Source organism: Ursus arctos, unplaced genomic scaffold, assembly GCF_023065955.2.
Source record: "Ursus arctos isolate Adak ecotype North America unplaced genomic scaffold, UrsArc2.0 scaffold_9, whole genome shotgun sequence".
Classification (NCBI taxonomy): Eukaryota; Metazoa; Chordata; class Mammalia; order Carnivora; family Ursidae; genus Ursus; species Ursus arctos.
In genome coordinates this window covers 1,216,353-1,243,894 of record NW_026623111.1, presented here as the reverse complement: position 1 = coordinate 1,243,894, position 27,542 = coordinate 1,216,353, and the positions used below count along the sequence as shown (strand labels likewise).

At 52.1% G+C, this 27,542-nt stretch overlaps 2 protein-coding genes across 4 annotated transcripts; both read right to left on the bottom strand.

Moving 5' to 3' along the window:
* Nucleotides 1-6,054: 6,054 nt before the first annotated feature.
* On the bottom strand, nt 6,055-7,680 carry CUNH4orf48 (chromosome unknown C4orf48 homolog). Its single transcript, XM_057309553.1, is given in 4 exon segments — nt 6,055-6,197; nt 7,262-7,350; nt 7,550-7,644; nt 7,646-7,680. Coding segments are annotated over 4 exon segments (285 nt in total). The 3' UTR covers nt 6,055-6,131.
* A 3,442-nt stretch (nt 7,681-11,122) lies between these two features.
* On the bottom strand, nt 11,123-27,506 carry LOC113245741 (uncharacterized). 3 transcript variants are annotated; one of them, XM_048211868.2, is made up of 4 exons: nt 27,039-27,506; nt 18,801-19,030; nt 17,594-17,613; nt 11,123-14,323 (listed from the first exon to the last, which is right to left on the bottom strand). In XM_048211868.2, exons 1-4 carry the CDS (start codon nt 27,504-27,506, stop codon nt 14,292-14,294), a joined length of 750 nt encoding a protein of 249 aa, XP_048067825.1. In that variant the 3' UTR covers nt 11,123-14,291. The 3 variants fall into 3 exon arrangements, with proteins under 3 accessions (XP_048067825.1, XP_044235369.1, XP_044235370.1); XM_044379434.3 differs by lacking the exon at nt 11,123-14,323 and having other exon boundaries at nt 17,319-17,613; XM_044379435.3 differs by lacking the exon at nt 11,123-14,323 and having other exon boundaries at nt 17,319-17,613; nt 27,078-27,506.
* Nucleotides 27,507-27,542: the final 36 nt, after the last annotated feature.

Genomic DNA, 27,542 nt, shown 5'->3' with positions numbered 1-27,542 from the left:
CCCAGGGCAAGGGCGCGGCGCCCTCGGACCCGCGGCAGCGGCGGCGGCGGCGGCGGCAGCAGCGGCGGCAGCGGCGGCGGCGGCGGCGGCTCAGGGGCGCGGGGCGGAGGCGGCGGGCGGCCGGGGCGCGCGCAGGGAGCTGCGCCGCATTTTGGAGAAGTATTTATAATGCAGCGGCGCCGGTGCAGTCGCGGCGCCCGGGGTCCCGCAGGGTCCTAGCGTCCACTGCATTGGCTGCCGAGGGTCACCATGTGATCTCGCGGGTGGGAGCAGACACCGCCTCCGCGCCCGCCCGATGGCACACTTGGGCGCTGCGCGGCGGCCGGGTGCGGGCGGCCAGCGGGAGTGCGCCTGGGCGGGGGTGACGCGGGCCGCCCGGGGCACGACGGAGCGGCCGAGCCCTGCGAGGTGGCCGGGGACGAGCGAGCGCGCGACCGGGGTTCCCGGCCCGGAGGGGGCTCTCCGTGGGGGCTCCGGGCAGGGCGCCTCCCGCCCGGCCCTTGCACCCCCGCGCCTCCACCCCTCAACGCGGGCTTGGGAGCGCCCTGTCCTGGGGCCGGGCCGCTGGAGCCCGCGGCGCCGCGTCCTCCTCCTCTTCGGCCGGCCGCCGGGCGCAGTCACCGAACCATCTCCGTCTCCATCTCCCGCCCCTTTGTCTGAATGCGACGCCGGGCCGGGGCCCCGGGGAGGGGCGCCGCGGCTTTCCAGGCCTGGCGCCCCTGGGAACCTATGCCCGGGGCCACACAGGCTGGACGCGCGGGTACGCGGTCGGAGCGGGATCTGATGCCCAGGTCGCCCGCAGCCCCCCGCGTCCGGGAGCAGCACAGCAACCCTCTGCTCCGACACCGAATTCCCGCAGCTGGCACGGGGGGCGCTGGGCCGGTAGGACCCCTCCCGGTCCGGCCCCCCGCCCTCTTCGGCCCGCGCATGCGCTCCACGATCTCGGTGCAGGTGCGGGGAGGGGGGGTGCTCTTGCCGAGTCTTGCGGGTCCCAGCGAGCCCTACCTGCCTGCGGACGCTGCGGGCCGGGGGCGGGGTGTGAGGGTAAGGTTGGGGGACAGGTAATCCCAGATCCCGCCCCTAATACTTTTTGAACCCAGCCCCCTGCAGCTGTGCACCCCTTCCCCGCGTCGCCCCTCATCGCCCCGCGTTCTCCGCCGTGACCCCGCAGGACAGTCTGGAGCTGAGTTCACCACACCCGCATGGTTGGAGTCGAGACCTAGGGGACCAGGCCCAAGGACCCTCAGCCTGTCTGGGGCCCAGCGAGGCGGCTACCATCACCTAGAGGCTAGGAAGGGGACGACCCATCTCCAGCGTCACGCCAAGGGACCCGGGCAGAGTACGGAGGACCCCGGACCTAGGAGCTGAACTGGTCCACAGACAGGATGGCCAGTGCAAGAACCATGGCTGGAGGGGGCAGCCAAATTGGGAAGTCACCCCACATTTCCCAGATACCAGGATTTGGGGCTTGGCTGTCATCTTTCAGGAGAGGAAAGTGAAATCATGGAGAATCTCAAAGGAGCACAGATCCATTCAGAAATCCCTCCACGTGCTGCCTGAGCTCCTGGGAGCCTGACCAGCCACACTGGACCAGGCTCCAGGTCCCGAGGTTTACCAGGTGGATGGCAGAAGTGTTCCAGAAAAGCCAACAGCAAGCAGGGGGTCCAGGCAAGAAAAACAAGGAATGAGGAGGGGTGGTTCATGTGCCTGGAGGAGTCGAGGGGCTGCAGAGGAAGGGGAGATACGGCTTTGGATGTGGGCCTTGAGCACCAGATCAGGGATTTGGGAAATATTCTGTTGTTCTGTGATGGGGGCCAGAAGAAGGGAGGACCAGGTGGAGGATCCAGGAGCTCCTGGGCAATATCCTGAACTCTGACCTCTGACCCCAGACCTGGTGTGAAGAGGCTCCTCCGTGCAGAGCGGCCCAAGCCCTAGAGGCCCACAGCCTCTGTGGGCTACTACCTGACCTACCCACCCCCAGACCCTGAACTTGAGGCTACCCGTCCTCTGGCCCCCAACAGTCAAACCCACAGGTGGAGGGAAGGAACTGCTTTTCCACTCAGCCTGACTTTGGTGGGCCCTGCATCTGCAGAGGTCTCTTCCTCCAAGTGGCCTGACCTCACCTTTAGCCCCAAGTCCTTGAACCCCCCAGCCCCCCAAAAGTGCTTGGCTAGCCTAGCACTGCAGCATCCTGGTCTAGAGGGCCCTGGAGAGTACCAGGAGGAGGTGGGGAGGAGACAGCCAGACTCAGCTTGGAAGGGACAGAACTGGACACCAAGGACAACCACCTGGAAGATTTTGGAGAACTCAGGGCCTGGGCTTTAGCTCTCAGAGTGGGGGTGGCTTTAAAGGGAAGGGAAGACTGCGCAGGCAGCAGGGTCCCAGGCCCGCGGCGGAGCCTCTTCCCTCCCCAGTGACATGAAGGCGCCCACCCCATGCTCTCTGCCTGCATCAGGAACCCATTCCACAGACAAGAAAATCGAGGCTGGGCGGGTCCTTCTCCAGGTCCATTTTCCCATGCACTCCTCTGGCTTCTGCTGCTCCGAGTCCCCTCTGCACCCGCACCCTAGTCCCTAGTCTCCAGGGCAGCCCCAACCACCTGCAATTCCTCCCTTTGCCCCCACAGTCCAGGTACCACCTTCGGAGCTAGGCCTGGGCCCACGAGAGAGGGGCGGGCATGCGGGATGGGACCCCTCCCAGACTCCAAAGTTCGAGTAGGGCGGGTGCCCTGGGCCTCCCCTGCTCAGAGCTAGGAGGATATGCCAAACACAGGACGGTGCATTAGCAGAAAATCCCTCACCCCAGGTGAAGAAGGGACCCGCGGGCCCATCCCAGGGCAGACCCACTGGGTCTCCTCCGAGGACGTACGTGGTGAGGGCCAGCCTGTCCCTGCGGGGCCGGGAGGGGGAGAGCTGGGGACTGAGACCCAACCTTCAGAGGGTCAGAGGTACAGGGGGCCTGGGAAGCGACAGAAGTGGGTGGGAGTGCTGGAGGAAGGCCAAGGGGTCTCCAGAGAAGTGAACCAAAAGACCAGGGATGGGAAGAAAAAAGAAAAACAGACCAGATGGGAGGCCCAGTGTGCAACTGACAGCAGCTGCCCAAAGAGAAGAGGAGGGAACCACCATAATGTGATAGTGATTATTATTATGTCCCCAGCTAAGGGACCGAGACTCCTGATGAAAGCCTGTCCAGCTCTTTGAGGGGAACTTCAGTCCCGAGAGCTTCCTGGGCGTGGGAGGGAAAAGCTCCTGACAGGCACTGGCTGCCAGCAGCTGGTGGACCCAAACTGCTCAACCTCCTCACCCAGCGTCCATGGCCCAGCAGCCATCCCTCCCTGCCACACACGTTCGGTGAGTGCCCACCCTCTATTGGGCCCTGAAAAGAACAAAACCCTGTCCTCCTGAGGCTTTCCCATCCAGCAGGGGAGGGGCTGGAAATAGATCAAAGCTCTAGTATCCCTTGGGGAAAAAACAAACAAAACAAAGCAAGAGTGAGGCAGTCACGGAGGAGACCAAGTGGGTAGCTCCACGGAGACGACAGCCTGTGCAAAGGCCTGAAGGTAGGAGGGGCCATGAATTGAACTTGCCAGCAAAAGATATTTTCAGACGGGCCAGCTCAGAAAGTTTACTTACCATAATGTTTTCTAGGAAGATACTTGAAGACAAACAACATGGAGAGGATGACAAGAGGTCTACAAAGCAGTGACTCCAAACCAGAAGAGTGAAAGGTGGTCAGTGGGCAGTAGGAGTACCCCACTGGCTGGGAGCAGGAGGGCCAGGGCCTGGCAGGGGCATAGAGGTGACTTGAAGGTAAAGATTGATAAAGGCAAACAGCATGGGAACATTAAGGCAAACGTCAAGTCCAGAAAACAACGAAAGCTGTTGTAGAGACATTGCATTCCCAACTCACTGCTTGGTGGAGAACACTATCTACATATATAGTGGCAGATGCTCTTGACTGAATCTGCCTGCAGATGAGCAGGAAAGGGGTACCACGGCTCCAGGACAAAGCCTGAATGCTATCAGCTTTGACCGCACGTGAGGCTAAACTCCTTGCAAGAACTGTCCGTGCTGACTCTGTCCACCTCTCCTCCTCCCATGAAACCTCCATTCAGGCCTTCCCCACCCACAAATAACTCTGTTATTATCAAGGTCAACAATGACCAGGGCTGCCAAGTCTAGTGGTCCAGGCTTTGCCCTTGCTTGACATCAGCAACATGTGACACGATGACCCGTCCTTTCTAACCAAAGCCCTCACCTGTCTCAGCTCTCTTCCTGCCTCGAGGCTGCCCCCTCTCCGCTGGGGGCTCCTCATTTCTGCCCTGTTAGTGCTCACCTCTGCTCTGTCCACACCCAGGCAACGAGGGTCTCAGCCAGCACTTCTGTTTCTAACTTTCTCTCTCCAGCCCCTTTTCCAGTTGCTTCCTGGACCTCTCTGCTCAGGGGTCTAGGGCACACCTCAAGACTAGCATGGCCAGGCACGGCAGCCTCCTGGGTCCTCCACCCACCGCTCCAGGCCCCGTCAGGGGAGTCTGTGCTCCTCCTTCTTCCCAAAGAGTACTTCTATGAGAGCCTTTCTGAAACAAGCCCTTGGCCATCCCTATCTTTCATAGTAATAGAAACCCCAATTTGTCCTGGCGCTCGTGGCTGCCACAAAACACAGGGTGCCCAGTTAGGTTTAAATTTTGGATAAACGAATACTTTTTAGTATAAATATGTCCTAAATACTGCATAGGACATACTTATGCTAATGAGTACTTACACTAGAAGTACTTGTACTTTTTATACTGAAAAGTGTTCATTGGTCCTAGATCTGTATTTGCTAAATTGGACAACCCAAGCAGAGGACAAGGTCCGTCCCCACCTTCCTGCCAGCCAGGAATGGCCACGTGACTGAAGCCAACCAATGGAACATCCGCACGGTCGGGGCGGGGCCGGAGGGAAGGCACCTGCCTCAGCCAGCCCTCTGCTCCTTTCTGGGGCCCCAGGACAGGAGAATTCTGATCCCTTCCACTGAGTACCCTGCTGCTTTCCAGAACTGAAGGCTGGTCTAAGCTTCACATGGCTTCAGCACTCCCTCGTCTCTCTCTGGCCTGCCTTAGAGTTCACAGGCATCACCAGGCGTCTAGCTCAACCTCCCACCACGACCACGGTAGGACTCTGGTTTGTTCATTGTGGTCCAGACACGAGGATCGGCAGCTGCATGCCAGGCCCTTCTAGGCAGAAAAGCACTGAGGACAGGAAAGGTCCAGGGGTGGGAGCAAGGGCAGGGCGGGTGCTGTGGGGCTGAGGCCTGGAGGAAGGCTCTGAGTAAACGCACGCACGACTTGGAGAGGCTGGGGGTGGGGACTCCTAAGCTACAGCAGGGCGAGCCTCTCCTCTCCGGCAGCCACAACCAGGGGATTAAAACCCCAGCAAGGCCAAGTGTCCCACGGCTGTCACTTCCAGCCCTGCCGTGCTCCCAGAGGCTACGAAGCTCTGCTCGGATATCACAACACACTGATGGACTGAATGGAGGGATGGCGGCAGGGTCGCCTGCTTCACCTGCAGGCCTCCTGCTGGTGCTACGCACACACCTGTGGAGGACTATGGGTCTGTTACCCACAGGCACCACGCTTGTATTCAGGCCCAGATTCGTACTCCCTGGAGCCCATGGGCTGGGCTGGGGCTGTAGGAGGGGCCCAGCAGGCTAGGTGGAGGCTGGGGGACCGTGCCAGCCCTCTGTTCCTGGAGGAGCCTTCCCTGGCTGTGGGGGGTCCACTGGCCGGGCCCGCAGGGAGCTCCCACTACAGCCATCCCCAATGCAGTGCAGAGGAGCCTGGGGGCGCTCAGCACTGGGACAGCTGTTCCAGGGGACGAGGCCAGCTTCTACACTCTCCTGGCAAGTCTGAAGGCAGACTTGCAGTGGCCATGCAGTGCCTATGGGCGCATGTCCACACGTGGGGCCAGACACATGTATCTGCTTAGCACTGGCCCTGGTGTGGCCCACACGAACAGCTGGGGAAACCAAGTCCCATACCAGGGACCCCTGGGGGCGACGCAGGGGGGCTCTGATGGCCAGAACAGAGAGACAGGACACAATGTGCTGGGCCGGGTGTTTATTGATGAGGGAACAGCGCTGTCTGAAGATCCTCAGCGCCCGGCAGGCCAACAGGCACACAGGGCCCGGCGCTCGGCCTGCAGCAGGAGTGTCTCCGTCTGCAAAGCAAGAGGGGGCATGAGGACAGGGCGCTGCGCCTCCGCTCCACCCACCAGCTCCTGAGGGCACCCATCTCCGGGCTTCCCCCTCAAGGCCATTGGCAGTACCCTCTCCATCTGTTCCTGAGACCTCAGAGCCCCCCAAACACAGAGACTGTCAGACCCTCTGCTAACCTGTGGGCCTCGTCCCCTTCCCACACTCTTCCTCTAGACCCTCTGCGGTTTCTGCCGGCACAGTTGTCCTGTCCAGGATCCTGCACACGCTCATCCCACACCATGACTACTTCTCAGCAGTTCTCCTTCAACCTGTATGCTGCCTCTTAGGGTCCCCCTCCCCGGCCAATGGCCAACGCTATACCCAAGAGAGGCGGGGACTGCTCCTCCCAGGAGCCCAGCCCCAGACTTGATGAGATGCAGACCCTGGAGGCACTCTAGGCCTCAATCTGGGCCCTGGGGAGCTGGCCAGAAAAGGGGACCAGGGTGGGGTCTCCCTTTCTTTCCACTTCTGGAGATTCTCCCCCATTCCCGAAAGGAGTACATATCTCTGTCCTAAGTGAAAACTCCCTTGGCTAAGGCACAGTGAGGACGTGGGAGAGGGTGGGAGCGTTCAGTATTCCTCCCAGACTTGGGGGGTGATCCCTGCACCCTGTGCGCACACCCATCCCTCCCCAGGTGAGGCTGGGGGCTGCGGAGCCCCCCAGACCACCCTCCTAAGCTGCCTGTTCTTGCCCAACCCTCCCCCCCCTTTCTGACCCAGGGAAAGTGAGCCCTTTCTCCCCTGCCCGCTGGGCCTCACTGCCCTATGTGGGGGGGGTGGTGCTGAATTGAGACTAGAGGTTCTTCCTCAGGTCCTGGGTGTGGCTCACAGGGAAAAAAAGCCCAAGGAGGACTTGGGGAAGGGGGCACCCTCCCTCACTGGGGCTGGAAACGCTCATGGGTGAGACCTGCGCCCAGAATGCCCCTCAGAACACTGGAGCCAGATGAGGGCAGGACGATCACCGGCCACTTGGATCCTTGCCCCCCACCCCCAGGCAGCCGCCTCCCGGCCGGCTGGAGGCACTCACCCGAGAGTCCAGGCTGTAGGCCGTCTTCCGAAGGTCCTGCAGGGCGCGCTGCATGAACTCGAACGCGTGGCAGTCCACGCACGGACGGCCTGCGGGGGTGCGCATTAGCTCCGAGGGAACGTCACCCTAGCCCAGCCCCCCCCCAGCACCTCCCTCCAAAGGGGCGGACCGGGAGCCGGACTGCGGAGGGGGCGCAGGCTCCGTGCTGGGAACAATGAGGCGGCACGGTGTTCCCGCACGCCCTGGTGGCGTCAGGGCCCCGTGGGGACCCCTCCGCGACGCACGTACTCTGCGCGGGGACGGCGCTCCCGGCGGTGGGCTCGGCGCGGGCCTGGAAACCCAGCAGCGCCACGCTCAGCAGCAGCAGCAGCCACGGCGGGCAGCGACCTCGGGAGCCTGCACGGAGGCGGGGGGGCCATGGCCGAGCGCAGGGAGCCGGGCCGCCCTGCAGCGAGCCGCGGGGGTCAGCGGCGCCCTCAGCGGGGTTCACGGACCCCCAGCCCGCCCTCACCCCCCGGGCCCGCGAACCCCTCGCACCCCGCCCACCCCGGGCCCCCGAAACCCCCCGCCCCGCCCTCATCTCCGGAGCCCGCGAACCCCTCCCACCCCGCATCCACCGCGGTTCACGGATCCCGCACCCCACCCTCACACCCCTGGGCCCGCGAACCCCTCGCACCCCGCCCACCCCGGGCCCCCGAAACCCCCCGCCCCGCCCTCATCTCCGGAGCCCGCGAACCCCTCCCACCCCCGCATCCACCGCGGTTCACGGATCCCCGCACCCCACCCTCACACCCCTGGGCCGCGAACCCCTCGCACCCCGCCCACCCCGGGCCCCCGAAACCCCCCGCCCCGCCCTCATCTCCCGAGCCCGCGAACCCCTCCCACCCCGCATCCACCGCGGTTCACGGACCCCCCCACCCCTCCCTCGCCCGGGTTCAGCAGCCCCCTTACCCCGCCCCATCCCGGGCCTGCGGACCCCTCCCATCCTGCCCTCACCGGGGTTCACAGACCCCCTACTCCGCCCTCCACCCAGTTCAGGGACCCCCGCACCCCTGCCCCCCGAACCTGCAACCCTCCCCCCAGGCCCGCGAACGCCCCACCCCGCCCTCACCGCGGTTCAGGGACCCCCGCGACAGCAGCGCCGGCGACTCGGGAAGACGTGCTGCGTCGGGCGCCGCACTGCGCATGCGCTCCGACCTGACACCGCCCGGGTCCCCCATTCGCCGTCGTTGTCATGGGAACCCCAGACTGCCAGAACCACCAGTTTAAAGGGACCAAGGAAGCTCCGAACTCCGCGGGCTCCACCCTGGACGGGCTGCAGGCCCCACCAGGCTCACAGGCGTTGGAGTCTGGAGGGCTGCCGGGAGGAGGCGGCGTTTGGGCGGAACCTCGAGAGCCCCTGCGGGCGGGCGGGAAGCTGAGGAAGCGGGAAATCTGCTAGAGTCCAGCGGTGCGGAGTCTCGGGGTGTCCTTGGGGCCGATCCTGAGGGAGGGGCTCTATGCACGCCAGGGGGCTGGAGAGGATCCCCGCCGGCCGGTAGGGTCCGGTCGGGTCCGGATTGCCCCGGGGGAGATCAGGGCCAGGAACGAGCCAGGCTGTGGGGCGGTGGGGAATCTACCCTCTCTGGACCTCACTCCCGCGCGACCTCGCTCTGACCCTCAGGGTCGGGGAGAAGCCCTCCGGCCGGCCGGGTCCCTCCTCTCCACCTCTCGGAGCGTGGACAAACTATTTGTCACTCCCCTTCGGCCCCGCCTCTCCCAGCCTTGAGGTCCTACCACCTTCCTGCTGTGTGACCTGGGAGGGTCGCGTGGGTTCTCTGTGCCCTTTCCTCCCTCGTGAATGCGCAGGGCTGTTGGAAGTAAAGAGCCTCGCGTGCCCCCACCCCCGAGGCTCCGGAGGCGCGCGGGTTTTAGGTTTCCGCCGGGCCCACGCGCGCCCCAGGCCCACGTCCAGGCAGCGGACTTGAGGGAGACCCCAGCCGCCGGCGCTGTGCGCGGTGGTGCCGCGCCTCGACGTCCTGCGCCCCCCGCTCCCGCCTTCGGGTCAGCTGTGGCCTCGGCCGGACGCTGGCTTCCCGACCCAGGGGAGGGGCAGTGCTCGTGACCGTCTCTCTCTCCTCTTCTCGATCGGGCGGGCTCCGGGGGGCCTGGGCTGGGAGACTGCGGGCCGCGGTCCCGGACGTGCGCACTTCCGCGCTCTTCCTCGCTGGGAGCCCCGAGGGCGGAGCCCCGCGCTGCAGCCTTGCGGGGGCCCCTGGGACCGAAGACGCCACTCGGCCTTGGCTCTTTACTGCCTCTCCGTCTCACGCTTGTGACCTGTGCGGGTCACCCGCTCCGCGCACAGGCACACAGCCGCGTCCACGCGCCGAGGGGGACCCAGCCTACCCAGAAGCAAGGTGCCGGCTAGACCTCGGGCAGCGGTGCTCTGGAAGCACGCTCTTCCCGCCCCGCTGCAGGCTTGTCCGGCGCGTCCTGCTCAGTAGGGAGGAGTTGCTGATGCGCTGCGTCCCCGGGGTCCCGGTGGCACCTGGCTCCAGCCCCTCCAGCAGCGGATCCATCGTCGCGTGCGTACTCCCGCTTCCCCCGCACCCTGGGATCCTCCTCTTCGGATTCATTTCAACCCACGGTCCAGCCTGACCTTCGAGCGGAACACACCCTCGACCTCCCGCCGCCACCGCGCGCCTACCGAGGGGACCGAGCGGCCGCCGGAGCCGCGGGATGGCGGGGGCCGGACCTGGGGCGGCCCTCGGAGCTGCCGGGCTCTTGAGTGCGGGAACCACGGAGCTCGCTCCCTCTCCATCCCCCCAGCGCGGGTGTCCCCTCCCCAGGGCACCGGCTTTCCCCTCTCGATTGGAGCCTTCCCTTCAGCGAACAGGCTGTGATGTCGTCTTCTTCTCTGAACTCAGGACCCTGAGAGCAAGACCTAAGCGGAGATGGAGTCAGCCGCTTGACCGCCGGAGCCACCCAGCCGCCCCTGTGATTGGGCGTGAGTCCCGAGCCCCACCCCGCCTCGGCGGCACTTCTCCCCGCGGTCCATTTTCTCCTCCTTTCTCGCCTGAGCCCGCTCCCGTCCGGCCTGCGACCTCAGCTACCCCGACCCACCCGCAGAATCTAGGGACAGTCCTCAGGACCCCCCGCCCCTGGCTCAGCAGTCCCGCAGTCCCCTCCCCCAGCGCCCCGCCTTCGCCCGCACCCCTCAGGGCAGTCCTTTGCCCCCCCGCTTCTTCATGTCCCTCCTGAGGGTCCCGTCCTTTGCGACGGTAATCCAGTTGTGGCTGTGCACACTAGCCATGCAGCCTCGGACTCCCACGTCCAGCTGCACGTGGAGAACTGACTTGTCAATGCCAACGAGTCAAAAACCGATCAGATTCCACCCCTCCCCCGCCCGAGACCAAACAACTGCTCTGTCCACAGCCTTTCCTGTGTCAGGGCAGGGCAGTCTGTCCCTGCAGATACTCACACCAAACCTGCAACAGTCCTTCTGGAGATCGTGTCTGCTGCACTCTCGGAGCCGGCAGACCGCCTCTCTCCGTCCCAGCCCGCTGCCCCGCATCTGACTCCGGACTCGGCTCGCGGTCTCCCGGTGGCCCGCCCCCTTGTGGTCCAGTCTCCCACGGCAACCGGAAGGACTTGCTCCTGCGCCTTTTTAAAATTGCAGTAACATATGTATCACATAAAATATGCCATCGTAACCATTTTTAAGTGGGCAGTTCCGTGGCATCAGGCACATTCACAGGTGTTGTGAACAGCCCCCCCGTCCACCTCCAGAACTTTCTCATCTTCCCAAACTGCCCCCAAGAAACACAGGTTCCCCATCTCTCCCCCGTCCCCCAGCCCCCGACACCCACCACCCCACTTTCTGTCTCTATGATCTGACTCCTCTAGGGACTCTCAGAGGTGGACTCATACAGTGTTGTCCCTTTGTGGCTGGCTCATGTCACTGAGCACAAGGTCCTCAGGGTTCATCCAGGTGGTGGCAGGTGTCGGAATGTCGTTCCTGGTTAAGGCTGAATAACACTCCACTGTGCGGATGCGCCATGCTCTGTTTATCTATTTATCTGTAGCTGGACACTTGGGCCACTTTGCTGTAACCAATGTTGCTGCTATGCCATGACAGAAGGAACTTTTAAATCATCAGACACCGTCCCTCTCCACTCACGGTCCTCCCAGATCCTATCTTCCCCCAGGGACAGTCCAAGCTTTTCTGTGGCTGAGACCCTGTGAACATGGGGGAGGGGTGGTGCAGACATCTTTTCACATCAATGTTTTTATTTTCTTCAGATAAATACCCAGGGGTAAAATTGCTGGGTCATAGGGTGGGTCTGTTTTTCATTTTCTGAGGCATCTCCATACTGTCCACAGGGGCTGCACCAACTTACCTTCCCACCAACAATGCACGAGGGTCCCCTTTTCTCCACATCCTCACCAACACCTGTCATTTCCTGACTTGTTAATTTTAGCCATTCCGACTGGTGTGAGGTGGTATTTCATTGTGGTTTTGATTCGTATTTCCCTGATGCCGAGGGACTGGAGCATTTTTTCACGTGTTGTTGGCCATTTGTATGTCTTCTTTGGAGAAATGTCTGTTCATGTCTTCTGCCTGTTTCTTGATGGGATGATTTGTTCTTTGGGTGTTGAATTTGATAAGTTCTTTATAGAATTTGGATACTAGCCCTTTATCTGATAAAACATTTGCAAATACCTTCTCCCATCCTGTCAGGTGTCTTTGGGTTTTGTCCACTGTTTTCTTTGCTGTGAGAAAGCTTTTCAACTTGATGAAGTCCCAGTAGTTCATTTGTGCCTTTGTTTCCCTTGCCTTTGGAGATGCGTCTAGCAAAAAGTTGCTGTCTGTGTTCTCCTCTAGCATTTTGATGGATTCCTGTCTCACATTGAGGTCTTTCATCCATTTTGAGTGTATTTTTGTGTATGGGGTAAGGTAATGGTCCATTTCATTCTTCTGCATGAGACTGTCCAATTTTCCCAGCACCATTTGTTGAAGAGACTGTCTTTTTTCCATTGGATATTCTCTCCTGCTTTGTCGAAGATTAGTTGACCATAGAGTTGAGGGTCCATTTCTGGGGTCTCTATTCTGCTCCATTGGTCTATGTGTCTGTTTTTGAGCCAGTACCATGCTGTCTTTGTGATCACAGCTTTGTAATAGAGCTTGAAATCCGGCATTGTGATGCCACCAGCTTTGGTTTTCTTTTTCAACATTCCTTTGGCTATTCAGTCTTTTCTGGTTCCATACAAATTTTAGGATTATTTGTTCCAGTTCTATGAAAAATGTCAATGGTATTTTGATCGGGATAGCATTGAATGTGTAGATTGCTCGGTATCATAGACAATGATTTTAACAATATTTGTTCTTCCAATCCATGAATGTAGAACATTTTTCCATTTCTTTGTGTCTTCCTCAATTTCTTTCGAGTGTTCCATAGTTTTCTGAGTACAGATCCTTTGCCTCTTTGGTTAGGTTTATTCCTAGGTATCTTATGGTTTTGGATGTAATTGTAAATGGGGTCAACTCCTTAATTTCTCTTTCTTCTGTCTCATTGTTAGTGTATAGAAATGCAACTGATTTCTGTGCATTGATTTTATATCCTGCCCCTTTGCTGAATTCCTGTATGAGTTCTAGCAATTTGCAGGTGGAGTCTTTTGGGTTTTCCACATAGAGTATCATGTCATCTGTGAAGAGTGAGAGTTTGACTTCTTTGCCAATTCAGATGCGTTTTCTTTCTTTTTGTTGTCTGAGCACTGAGGCTAGGACTCCTAGTACTATGTTGAACAGCAATGGTGAGAGTGTCCCTGCCGTGTTCCTGACCTTGGGGGGAAAGCTCTTAGTTTTTCCCCATTGAGAATGATATTCTCATTCTCATGTGGGTTTTTTATAGATGGCTTGTATGATATTGAGGTATGTTCCCTCTATCCCACACCATGAAGAGTTTTAATCCAGAAAGGATGCTGTACTTTGTCAAATGCTTTTTCTGCATCTGTTGAGAGGACCACATCGTTCTTGTCCTTTCTTTTATTAATGTGGGTATCACGTTGATTGGTTTGCGAATGTTGAACTACCTTTGCAGCCCAGGAATAAATCCCACATGGTTGTGGTGAATAATCCTTTTAATGTACTGTTGGATCCTATTGGCTAGTATCTTGGTGAGAATTTTGGCATCCATGTTCTTCAGGGATATTGGTCTGTAATTCTCATTTTGGTGGGGTCTTTGGTTTTGGGATCAAGGTAATGCTGGCCTCATAGAAGGAGTTTGGATGTTTTCTTTCATTTCTATTTTTGAAACAGCTTCAGAAGAATAGGTATTAATTCTTCTCTAAATGTTTGGTAGAATTTCCTTGGGAGGCCATCTGACCCTGGGCTCTTGTTTGTTGGGAGATTTTTAATTACTGCTTCAATGTCCTTGCTGGTTATGTGGTTATGGGTCTGTTCAGGTTTTCTCCTTCTTCCTGTTTCAGTTTAGGTAGTTATACGTCTCTAGGAATGCATCCATTTCTTCCAGATTACCTAATTGGTCAGCATATAGTTGCTCATAATATGCCCTTATCATTGTATTTTGTCAGTGTTGGTTGTGATCTCTCCTCTTTCATTCATAATTTTATTTATTTGGGTCCCTTCTCTTTTCTTTTTATAAGTCTGGCCAGGGATTTATCAATTTTTTTTAAAGATTTTATTTATTTATTTTCCAGAGAGAGAGAGAGTGCAGAAGCAAGGTAAGCAGCAGGCAGAGGGAGAAGCAGGCTCCCCACTGAGCAAGAAGCCTGATGCGGGACTCGATCCCAGGACCCTGGGATCATGACCTGAACCAAAGGCAGATGCTTCACTGACTGAGTCACCCAGGTGTCCCTGGTTTATCGATCTTATTAATTCTTTCAAAGAACCAGCTCCTAGTTTCGTTGATCTGTTCTGTTCTTCTGGTTTCTAGTTCATTGATTTCTGCTCTAATCTTTATTATTTCTCTTCTCCTGCTTGGTTTAGGCTTTATTTGCTGTTCTTTCTCCAGCTTCTTTAGGTGTAAGGTTAGGTTGTGTTGAGATCAAGAGTCACATGCTTAACCGACTGGGCCAGCCAGGTGCCTCTGGGAATGAATCCTTTGATGCCCTCTGCCCCAACACCCAGAGCCCTCAACCCCTCCATACTGTCTCCAGCCGCCACCACTTTGTGACCAAGGTGTGGTCCTGGCACATCTGAACACTGCTCTTAAGAACCTCAAAGAGGCTGGATCAGCTGCTTTGTGCTTGTCTGGGACCATGTCCCAGGGACCTTCGCATTCCAGACCAGATGCACCCACAGGCCCACCATCCCCAATTCCCAGCAGTCATCATGCCCTCACCCCCCCCACCCCTGTAGTCACCTTCCCAGAAGGGAGGACCAAGGTAGAGAGGTAAAGTCATGGGAGTCCTGTATGCACAAAGGATATGAGAGAACAGGAAGAAGCAAAGATGGCATCAAGTTTGGTCTGGGGGAGACGGCAAGGTGTGAGTCCAAGGTGCAGAGGGTCAGGTCAGATTAACTCAGCTGTGTCTTTAACAGCTGGGCAGGGCTGCGAGGATAGAAGCGGGAGCCAGTGCTCTGTGCCCAGCCCTTCTCCCCTTGTCCGCAGGCCTGGGAGTGAGCTGTCTTGAAATTGAGGGAGAAAGGAAGAGAAGACCCAACCCGGAGAGGCTGTAACACAAGAGCTTGCTCCAGTGTGGAACTGCAACCAACTTTTATACCAACTAATGTGCTAAGAAAATTCAAGCAATAGAAATGAAATTATTCTTTTTTCTTTCAAGATTTTATTTAAATTCAAGTTAATTAACATATAGTGTACTATTAGTTTCAGGGTGGAATTTAATGATTCGACACTTGCATATATCACCCAGTGCTCATCACAACATGTGCCCTCCTTAATGCCCATCACCCATTTACCCCATCTCCCCCCCCCCCCAGCAACCCTCAGTTTGTTTCCTAGAGTTAAGACACTCTTATGGTTTGCAGCAATGAAATTATTTTAAAATGATTCAAAATGGTTTTGAAATTATTTTAAAATACCTCTGCTCATGGCAACTGGCAGAAGTAAATTTGAATGATCCCAGGGAAAAGGTATTTTCATAGGCCTTGGAAAACCTAACCAATAATTTTTCAAGGACAATGGGTAGTACATAGTAAAGCAAACCAAGTGCACAAGGGAGCAAAGCACCATGCATGGAAAAAAAGAAATTGGCCACAAATGATCAGAAACACAAAAATTATCAGACACAGGTATAATATATATAGTATAGCCCCCTACTTTAAAACCTGTGTTTTATATATATATATGAGAACCTTGACCGTATCAGGAAACAGGGAACAGAAATGGTGACAGACAGACTTTGAAAAAGAACCAAATAGGAATTCTAGAGCTTAAAAGTGCAATCCCAAAAACCCAGTTAGGAGGCTTGGCTGCATATTGAACACAGCCAAAAAGAGTATTAATGAATTGAAAGATTAATAAAATGCCCAGAATTAAGAACATAACAGGTTGGAAGATTCTGGGGGGGGGGGGAGATGGCACAGCAGGAAATGCCAGAACTCTATCTCCCCACCTGGACAGCAGTTGCAGGGGCAGAATCTGTGTAACATATGGTAAAATACAGTTAACTTAGATCGATTTCAGCTCCTAGCACAGTAGCCACTACCCCAGCCACCAGCCCCAGCCTCACAGCACACAGCTGTGCATGGGTCTCTGCAGCAGCTGGCACTCAGTGTGCAGGAGCCAGGGTGGGCAAAAAGGACCCTGTCCTCCAAATATCAGGGATCTGTGCTTTGATGACTGCTTTTGATCACACAGGTGCAGACACAGAGGTGGGCTGCCACTGTTGCCGCACCTCCCCCATTGTTGCAAGCCCCTTCCCATCCAGCTGAAGTGCCTTCCAGGGGATTAAAAGGCTTGAGCCCTTTTTCTCCCCACTCACTTTATCTTCCTCTTTTTCCTCCTTTTGGGATCCAGATATTAAAGATAAGGGCATTAAAAAACAACTGCACGTAAGGGGAAAAATAGAAAGTGACCATGCATATCCAGGGAAGGCCTCAGAAAAGACCTGAGAAGACCTTAAGTTACACCTCAGGCTGATCCTTATCCCAGAGACAGCCTACAGTAGTTACAAAAAAAAACCAAAAACTAATACTCAAAAACAATAACACAAAATTGCAAACTCTGGGGGAGGGAGAACATCTGATTTTCAGAGTTACCACATTATTAGATTCAAATGTCCAGTTTGCAACAAAAAATCTCAAGGCATGCAAAGAAACAAGAAAGCATCCCATTCAAAGAGATAAAGAAAAAATCAACAGAAACTGTACTTGAAAAAGACCTAATGGCAGATCTATTAGACAAAAACATTGAAACAACTATCTTGAAGATGCTCAAAGAGGGGCGCCTGTCTGGCTCAGTCAGAAGAGTATATGACTCTTGATCTTGGGGTTGTGAGTTTGGACCCCACATTGGGTGCAGATATTACTTAAAACAATAAAATCTTTAAAAAAAAAAAAAGAGATACTCATGGAACTGAAGGAGGATGTAGAGAAAGTCAAGAAAGCTATGTGTGAACAAAATGAAATATCAATAAAGGATAGAAAATGCAGATAAGAAACTAAAACTAATTCTGGAGCTGAAAAGCACAGTAACGGAAATGAAAAATTCACTAGAGATTCAACAGCAGGTCTGAGCAGGCAGAAGAAAGAATCTGTGAACTTGAAGAGAGAACAGCAGAATTACTGAGTCTGAGGAACAGATGGAAAAAAGACTGAAGAAAAGTGAACAGAGCTCAGGGGACCTGTGGGAACACCATCAAGCAGACCAGCATAGGCATTGTGGGGGTCCAGAAGGGAGAGAGAGAGAGAGAGAGAGAGAGAATATTTGGAGAAATAATGCCTGAAAACTTCCCAAATTTAATGGAACATATACAAATATCCAAGAAACTCAATGAACTCCGAGTAATATGAACTCAAAGAGAGCAACATCAAGACATATTATAATCAAACTTTTGAGAGCCAAATATATAGAGAGATTTTTTTTAAAGATTTTATTTATTTGTCAGAGCGAGCGAGAGCACAAGTAGGGGGAGCGTCAGGCAGAGGGAGAAGTAGGCTCCCCACTGAGCAAGGAGCCCAACGTGGGACTCAATCCCAGGAGCATTGTGACCTGAGCCGGAGGCAGATGCTTACCTGAGTGAGCCACATAAAGAGAGGCATCTCATAAGGAGAGAATCTTGAAAGCTTGTATGTGCTCATCGCTTATAAGGGACCCTCAAAAAAATGAGGAGATCTCTCATCAGAAAATGTAGAGGCCAGCAGGCAGTGGGCTGATATTTTCAAGGTGCTAAGAGAAAAAGGAAAAAAAAAACACCTGTCAACCAAGCATCCAGCATCTGGCAAAACTGTCCTTCAAAGGTGAGGGAGAGACTGAGATATTCTCAGGTAAAGAAAAGCTGAGGGAGATGTGATCACTACACCTGCCCTGGAAGAAACCCTAAAGGAGTCCTGCAGGGTGAAATGAAAGGATACTAGACAGTACCTCAAAGCCATATGGAGAAATAAAGATCTCAAGAAAGGTGAATATGTGGGCAGTTATATAAGCTATTTCTTTATTATGTTCAATAAGCCAACATATAATACTTAATAAGCTAATGTAGCAATGGTTTGTAACTCCACATTTTGTTTTCTACATAATTTAAGAGATTAATGCACTTAAGATAATTATTAGCTTATGTTTGGGGCACACAATGTATAAAGATGTAATTTTGTGGCATCAACAACTGAAAGACACGGGGCAGAGCTGTAAAGGAGCAGGGGTTTTGTATGTTGTTGAAGTTAAGCTGTTACGAAGTGAAGTGAGGATGTTATAACTTTCTTTCCATGGAAACCATAGAGAAAATAGCTAGAGAATAGACACAAAAGGAAATGAGAAAGGAATTTAAACGATTCACCACAAAAAATCAACTAAACACAAAGAAGACAGTAATGCAGGAAATGAGAGACAAAAAAATATCTATAATGCACATAGAAAACAGCACAATGACAGAAGTAAGTCCCTCCTTATCAGTAATTACTTACATGTAAATGGATTAAACTCTCCAATCAAAAGACAGAGATTGGCAGAATGGATAAAAACACAAGATCCGACCATAGGTTGTCTACAGGAGACTCACTTGAGATCCAAAGACACAAATAGATTGAAAGTGAAAGGATAGAAAAACATACTCCATGCAAATAGTGACCAGAGGAAGCAGGGCCGGCCACACTAGCATCCAAGAAAATAGACTTAAATTCAAAAATGGTTACAAGAGACAAAGGACAGTATATTTTAATAACATTTCAGTACAAGAAAATGTAAGAATTATAAACATTTACACACCCAATGACAGAGCATCAAACTATATAAAGCAAAAACTAACGGAATTGAAAGAATTAGTAGGCGGTACAGTAATGGTTGGAGATGTCAGTCTCCCTCTCTCAAGAGTGGATGAACAACCAGACTGAAGATAAGTAAGGGAACAGAGGACTCACCCCAAACAACCAGCCAGATGCAGCAGACACAGAGAGCACGTGCCCAGCGACAACCCCACATGCGTGCTCCTCACGCGCACTCGGGACAGTTTCCGGGATGGACCGTATGTTGAGACCACATGGTAAGTCTCCGTAGTTTTTAAAAGGTAGAAATCATACAGTGTCTTCTCTGGCCACAACAGGATGAAGGCAGAAATCAGGAGCAGAGGAAAACTGCAACATTCACAAATCTGTGGAAATTAAGTAACACACTCTTGAATCAATTGATCAAAGAAGAAATCACAAGAAAATTAGAAAATACTTAGAAACAAATGAAGTTGAAAAATCTGCAACACAACAAAACTCTGGAATGCAGTGAAAGCCATGCTAAGAGTCAGGGGAAATGTATAGCTATAAACACATTTAAAAACAGAAAAGATTTCAAATCAGCAATCTGAGCTTACTACTTAATGAACTAGGAAGAAAAGAACAGACTACACCCAAAGCTAGCAGAAGGAAGGAAATAATAAAGATGAGAATGTAGATAAACAAAATAGAGAATGGGAAAACAAGAGAGAAAAATCCATGAAACAAAAAGCTGCTTCTTTGAAAAGATCATCCAAGTTGACAAACCTTTAACTATATGGGCTAAGAAAAAAAGAGTCCGATCATTTTTTTTTAAAGATTTATTTATTTATTTATTCGACAGAGATAGAGACAGCCAGCGAGAAAGGGAACACAAGCAGGGGGAGTGGGAGAGGAAGAAGCTGGGAGCAGAGGAGCCTGATGTGGGGCTCGATCCCAGAATGCTGGGATCACGCCCTGAGCCGAAGGCAGACGCTTAACCGCTGTGCTACCCAGGCGCCCCAAGAGTCCGATTATTAAAATCAGAAATGAAGTGGGAACATATTACTGATTCTACCGAAGTTAAAAGGATTGCCAGAGAGTACTGTGAACAGTTGTACACCACAAATCGGATAACTTAGATAAGCGGACAAATTCCTGCAAACAGAACCTACCAAGACTACATCACGGAGACATAGAAAGTCTGAATAGACCTACGACTGGTAAGGACACTGAAGCAGTAATCAAAAATCTTCCCACAGAGCAAAGCCCAGGACCTGACGGCTTCACAGGTGAATTCTCCCAAACATTTAAAGAAGAATTAACACCAATCCTTCCCAGACTTTTCCCAAAAATTGAAGGGGAGAGAAGCTTCCCAGCTCATTCTGTGAGGCCAGCGTTACCCTGATACCAAAGCCAGACAGAGACACTGTAAGACCAGCACGCATGATGAACACGGATGCAAAAATCCTCAGCGCAATACTAGCAAACAGAATTCAGCAGCACATTACACGGATTACATGGGGAGGGGGCAATTGGGTGATTCCAGGGTGTGGGTAATACTCTAGTCCTTGATTCAGCTGTTGGAGAATACAATGTATTTATTTTGTGCAAGTTCAACTGCCTATTTATGATTTGTGCACATTTCCATATGTATTCACTAAAAAAAAAAAGTTTACTTATATTTTTAAACCAAAAAATGAGGCAAAATAAAGACATGTTTAGACACAGACAGAAGGTCTTCAGGAAGGAAATTCCAAAGGATGTGGTTCAGGCTGAGATAAAGAGATCCCAGATGGAAGATCTGAGGGTAAGCAAGGATCAAGGCAAGGGGAACATCTGGTGGGAAAGATAAAGAAAATACGACTACGTTAAACCACAACAAGAAGATAGACGTAAGATATCTGACAACACATACATCAGGGAAGGGTAAATGGAGTTTAACTGTTCTAGATAAAATACCCAAAAGACCTGTATTGACAGAGGGGTGAAGGTATTAAGTCTATTTTGTCACTTTTTTACAGGTTCAATCGGGCATGAGTGACATACAATAAGAATTTGATAGTTTTGACATGTATACACCTGTGACGTCATCACACCATCGTGTGAACACACTCATCACCCCCACTTCCTCGCCTGGCACCTCGCCACGAGACAAACACCGACCGATCTGCTTTCTGTTGCTATAGATTAGTTTGCATTTTCTGCTGTGTTATGTAAGTAGAATCATACATTCTATTCTTTGCCTGTCTTCTCTGAGTTAGTATAATTACATGGAGTTTTATCTACATTGTTGGGTGTATCAATCAATACTGCCTTCCTTTGTACTAGTGAGTAATGTTCCATCGTATGGAAAAACCGCAACTCGTTTCTGCATTCACCTGTTGATGGACATTTCGGTAATTTCCAGTATTTGGCTATTACAAATAAAGCTGCTCTGAATACTCACCTGTAAGTCTTTATATGGACATGTGCTTTCATTTGTTTTTTTTAAATCTCTACTTAACATTTTAAAAAAATCCCGGCGTAGTTAACACACAGTGTGATATTAGTTTCAGGTGTACAATACAGTGATTCCACAATTTCACACATCTGCGTAACATTTTTAATCTTGTAGCTTCCTGAACATTCGGAATACAGCTGTGACTTTAATGTCTTTGTGACTGATTCTACCGTCTGTGTCGTTTCTGATTCAGTTCTGAAGAACTCAGTGCTTCCTGTCCTTATGAGTGGTATTTACCTGCTTCTCTCCATGTGTGGTAAGTTTTGGTGGATGCCGGGTATTGTAAACTTTGCAATGTGGGGTCACAGCGAGTTTCTGTACCTATATATACCTTTCAGCTTGTTCTGGAATGCGGCCAAGTTACTTGGACACGATTTGATCCTTTTGGGTCTTCCTTTTACATGTTGTTAGATGGGCTCAGAACAATCTTTAGGCCAATCGTATCTGCCTCCGAGGCAGTAGTTTTCTGAAGATTCTCCTCAACACCCGTGGCTGGTGGCAGCACAACCCCTTTCTGGCCCCGGGTGAACTCTGGGGATCGGTCCTCCTTCGCGTGCAGTGGTCCTTTCCTCGCTGTGGGGGATCGCTGCGCGTGCGTGTTCTGACCAGCGCTCGGCTGAGGACCAGCTGAGAACTCCTCTCTCCGCAGCCCGTCTGTCTCCGGCACTCTGCTACTCACCTTGGGCACCCCAGCTTCTGAGCTCTGTTCCTGCAAGTCAGGGTTACTGCCTGGCTTTATCTGGGCTCCTCATCCCTCCCCTGAAGCCTGGAAAATTCCTCCAGGAGTAGCCTGGGACATTGTAGAGCTTTCCTTGTGTCCCCTTTTCAAGGACCACTGTTGCGCACTGCCTGAAAAACTGTGTTTCGGGTTCTGTCCGGTTCTTCAGATGCATGAATGGCAGATCATCGAGCCATAAGAAGTTGCTTTTATTGTTCATTTCAAACAACAAGAAGCTACGCAGGCCCATTGTGAGTCTACTAAAAAAAGCAGAGTGAATAACTTTTAAGTGAATGTGTGTGTTAAAATGAATAATAAGGAATAATCAGTCCAAAAGAAGACTCGAAAGGAGAGAATAAATATATCAGTGAGTTTTATTCAGTGATAATGGACAAAATATTCCAGTTAACAAATAATGCCACCCTGAATAAAAAAACAAACCCAGGGGCGCCTGGGTGGCTCAGTCGTTAAGCGTCTGCCTTCGGCTCAGGGCGTGATCTCGGCGTTCTGGGATCGAGCCCCACATCAGGCTCCTCTGCTATGAGCCTGCTTCTTCCTCTCCCACTCCCCCTGCTGTGTTCCCTCTCTCACTGGCTGTCTCTATCCTGTCAAATAAATAAATAAAATCTTTTTTAAAAAAAGAAACCAACACAACTATATGCTGTTTATATGAAACACAACTACATCATAAGGACACATAGAAAGGCTGAAAATAAAAGCCTGGATAAAACGCATATTATGTAAATGCTGATTAAAAACAAGACTGATATCACTATGTTCATATCAGATAGAATACATCTCAGGGCAAGAACAAGAGAGAACAGAGGAACCACTATTGTGGTAGGAGATTTCAACACCCACCCACCCCGTTGGAAGTGGGCAGACCCGGTAGGCAGAGAATCAGGAAGGACGCTGTTGAGACCATCATCAACCAGATATAACGGACTACAGACGTCAGCCAACCACAGCAGAACACACATCCTTTGCAAATTCAGGTGGAACACTTGCCAAGACAGACCACATTCTGGGCCATAATGCTCTCCTTAACACATTTAAAAGTATAGGAACCATACAACATCTCCTCTCAGACAACAATGGAATTAAATTAGAAATCATACCAGAAAGAAAGCTGGAAAATCCACCAAATACTTGGAGATTAAACAGCGCACTTCTAAATAACATAAGTCGAAGAAGAAATTGCAAGAGAAATTTAAAAATATTTTGAACTAAATGAAAATGAAACACAACTTACCAAAATTCGTAGGATGTAGTGAAAGCAGGGCTCAGAGGAAAATTTATAGCATTTAATGCATATATTAAAAAATAAAGAGGGGCACCTGGGTGGCTCAGTTGGCTAAGCGTCTGCCTTCAATTCAAGTCATGATCTCGGGGTCCTGGGATCAAGCCCCACATGGCGCTCCCTGCTCAATGGGGAGTCTGCTTCTCCCTCTCTCTCTGCCCCTCTCCCCCACTCATGCTCTCTCTCTAATCAATAAATAAAATCTGGAAAAATAAAAGAAAACAAGAAATATCTATAACCAATAATCCAAGGTTCCACCTTAGGAAACTAGAGAAAGCAGAGCAAATTAAATCTAAAGTAAGCAAAAGAAAAGAAATAATGAAAATTAGAGCAGAAACGAGTGAAACCGAAAAGAGGAAATCAATAGAAAGAATCAATGAAACCAAAAGCTGATTCTTTGAAAAGATATAGTCAGGTTAACTAAGAAAAAAAGAATGACATGTATAAGTATCAAATCGTTATGTTGGACACTTAGAACAAATATATGTCTATTATATTTCAACTTTTTAAAAAAGATATAAAAGGACACAAATTACTAATAACAGAAATAAAGATGGGTTATCACTGCATGAACATTAAAAAAGTTAATAGTGAAACAGTGTGAACAACTCTGCACCCACACTTTTTTTTCTAGAAATTGACAAACGATTGCAAAATATATACGGAAATGCAAATGAATATAAATTAGCCAAAATAACTACAAAAGAACAAAGTCAGAGAACAAATAGACCTGATTTCAAGACTAATCACAAAGCTACAGTGATAAAGGTGGTGTGGTGTAGTGTGACGTAGGGAACAGAGGCAGAAGAGAAATATTAAATTTGCTTCCTACCTACAGCCTATTGACAGGTCCTTGAAACAGGCAGAGTGACCCCCCTCTAGGAGCTCAGCTGCCTCGATGTTAATACTGTACTGAGGGCAACAGGCGACCTTAGCCTGACCCTCAGGATCCTGTACATCTACTTTAACATAGAAAAATTCCTTTGGAAACTTCCCTTATCTCCACCCCCAAGATACGTGTTGGCAGTCACCCCCCAAGCATATGGCCCGCCGGTATACACCTGAAGGGTCTCATGACTAAGGGTTTATTAGATGGTAATAAATGACCTTTTCCCACCAATAGCTAGCCCCTTCAGGGTCCTGGAAACCTTGCTTCCAAAATTCCTTAGCGACTTACCCTCTCCCTAACCCCCTCCCAACTTGAAAGTACATAATGGGCCACTCCTCGGGACCCCAGTGCCACTCTTCCTGCCCACGGGTCCTGTCCTGGAGCTTTAGTAAAATCACCTTTTTGCACCAAAGATGTCTCAAGAATTCTTTCTGGAACATCGGCTTTGAACCCTAACATTCTTTCCTACATCATATGGCGCCCAACGTGGGGCTTTGAGTCCAGAGTCTCATGTGGACTCTGAGCCGCGGTGCAAACTTGGTGAGTACGTTCTCTCCTCTTCCTTTATTCTCATTCCACAGGCTCTTCAAGGAGTACGGTCTTATTGGAACACTTTCATGCCGATTGCTCAGGCTATGGTCCTCTAGCCCGTGGCTAATCTATGGGGAGGAGAAAGCTGGCCTTTTGGGTGGAAGTTAGTACCCTGGCCAGGATGGTAATAAGACCCAGAAACTTGATGCCCTCTCTTCATTCCTGTGCTTATACAAAATTGTCTACCTTGGGCACCCCTCAGGACCCCAGTGCAGCTCATTCTGCCTATGGGTCCTGTCCCTGTGGTTTAATAAAATCACCTTTTTGCACCAAAGATGTCTCAAGAATTCTTTCTTGGCCGTCAGCGTCAAAACCTAAGTTTCTTTCCCACATCGAAGTGTACAGATAGATTAATAAATCAGGAGAGAAAAGTGTCCAGAAATAGACCCATACACATATGGACAACAGATATTTAACAAAGGTTCAAATGTGGTTCATTTGAGAAGTAGTCTTTTCAGCAAATGGTTTGGGACCATTGGATAGCCAGATCTAAAAACAAAAACTTTTGGGTGCCTGGCTGGCTCAGTCTGTAGAGCAGGTGACTCTCGATCTCAGGGTCCCTAGTTCAAGCCCTGCGTTGGGGACAGAGATGACTTAAAAACAACAAAACAAAACTCTGACTTTCTAATTCTGCCATCTCATGGGTGTAATGAGCATCTTGTTATGGTAATTTGGACTTTTCAGGTTCCTGATGAGTTTAAGCATCTCTTGGAGTCCTTCCCAAGTGATTGGGTTTCTCTGCTGATTCTTCTCCCTTCCCATTCATCTATGGGATTTCCTGTTAATCCGTGGTTGCTTTTAGATATTGCAAATACCACCTCCTAGTGGTCTGTCTTCTCTCTTTCTTGAGCCAGTGATTAAGTAGAATTTTTCCTGATGACCCAGAATTGGTTTCAAGGACATAGAACTGAGGACTCAGATACACCAAGTACCACATATTCCAGAGAAAGCTACAAACAGGGTCAGAGTTATTTGGATTATTTCAAATTTTTGGTTATTATGAATAAAGCTGTTATGAACATTGCATACAGTGAACAAAGATTTTCATTCTGGTCGACCAGTAGTTACAATTCAGTCATTATTTGATAAATGAAGTTGCATCCCACTCTGCTCTTTTCCCAATGAATGCGTTATCATTAAATCTGATATGTAATCCACTCTGAAACTCTCTCTTACCCTCGAATTATCATGATAAAACCGTAACTTCTTTAAGCTCCAGCACACTTACTTCAGAATTTCACCCATTAGTTGGTGACAGGAGGACCTTCTTTGCTAAATTAGACAAGGATTTTTGACTACTGGAAGAAATATTGCACTTGTATGCTGTGCACTATTTACAGTGAAGGACTACAGATACAATGCACTTTTAAGTGGGGGGGGGGGGAGGTGCCTGGGGAGAGAGATGAGCTGTGGGATTTGATCTGAGGGGTCTGGACTGCAGACCTCTCCGCCGCCAAGGTCCAGAAGGAAGTGTGATAGCACACCTCTCCACCTCCCTCCCCACAGTGGTCTTGATAAACTGGAAAGATGTAGCCTGTGGGTGTGGAGGGACTAGGTCTGAAGGGGAGATTTGGGCACAGGCACTCTTGGAGATGATGGGGGAGGGGGCACAAGTATGTGGGAGGGGGGCGGAGGGAGGGGAGGAACTGGGAAGGGCGTACCTTCCTGAGCCACTGAGGTTCTCCCTGTGCAGATCACCCTTGCTCCTGCGCACTGCCTGCAGTTTCTTTCAACCACCCCTGCTCAGAGAGATGGCCCCAGCCATGCCACGCCATGGTAACCAAGTCCCCACTCCTCTCAGTTTGTGACCATACTCAAGAGCACCTCCGGGTCCACCAGAGACCCATCCCGACTCTGAGCCATGTCTCCAGCAGAGACCTCTGGAAGCTGGAGAGGAAGCAGAGGGTTGGCCATGGTGGAGAGGGCCCCCTCCCGCCAAAGGGGCACTCACTCAACTTAGCGCTTTCCTTGATTATTCCCAAGGCTGGCTGAAGCCTGGGAGTGGTACACCCCCCCACCTCCGTCCCCCAAGGCAGGGCTGATTCTTCCCCACTCTGGGCATCTGTAAAGGGCAGACCCAAGTCTGGCAGGCGTGGGTGTCAGGGACAAGCCACGGGAAGGAAGGACAGGGAGCAGCTGCACGCATTGCAGCTCCGTCCTTTCTTGGGACAGCTGCCCGGCAAACGGTAAACACAGCAGCACTGGAGACCAGAGAGACTGGCCGGGCTTCCGTCCTCCCGCCACTCCTGGCTCCCCCTGCCCAGCTCTCTCTCCACATCACCTTCACTACTGCACACTACCCACCACCTCTGGATCGCAGAACCCACAAAGGCACCTGGAACAGCACCGGGTACAAAGCAAGTGCTCGGCGCACTTCGCGGAAAGAACAAATGAAAGCATGCAGGCATGTATACCGGGACCGCCTGGTAGACTGTCATAAATGTCTTTTTGACCTTGGAAACTTCCCTCCCGCAGGGCCTGCACGGAGGATGCTCCCTCGGAAAGGTGGGCGAGAAGGTCTGGACCGCCTGCCTGGGAGCCCCGCGCAAGGAAAGCACACGTGAGCCTCCCTCCGGGCCATCCTGGACGCCCGCCGGCGCGGGCCTGGGACCCGTCTGCGTCGCGGCCCGACGGGGACAGAGCGAGCGCAGGCGGCGGGGCAGGCGCCTCCGGGCGTCCGCCAACCCAGCAAGCGCGCTCCGCTTCGCCGCGCGCCGGGACACCCGCCAGCCTGCGCCCCAAGACGCCGCGCCCATCCGCCACAGAGGTGCGGCGCCCCCTCCTAACGTCATCTTCCACGGCCGTCCGCAGGGCCGGCCGCGGACGGCGCCATGCTCTGTTACGGCAGCCGGCGGGCCTTCCTCGGCGTTGCCACGATGCATCTCGCCGAGGCCCCGCCCTTCTGGCTACGTCACCGG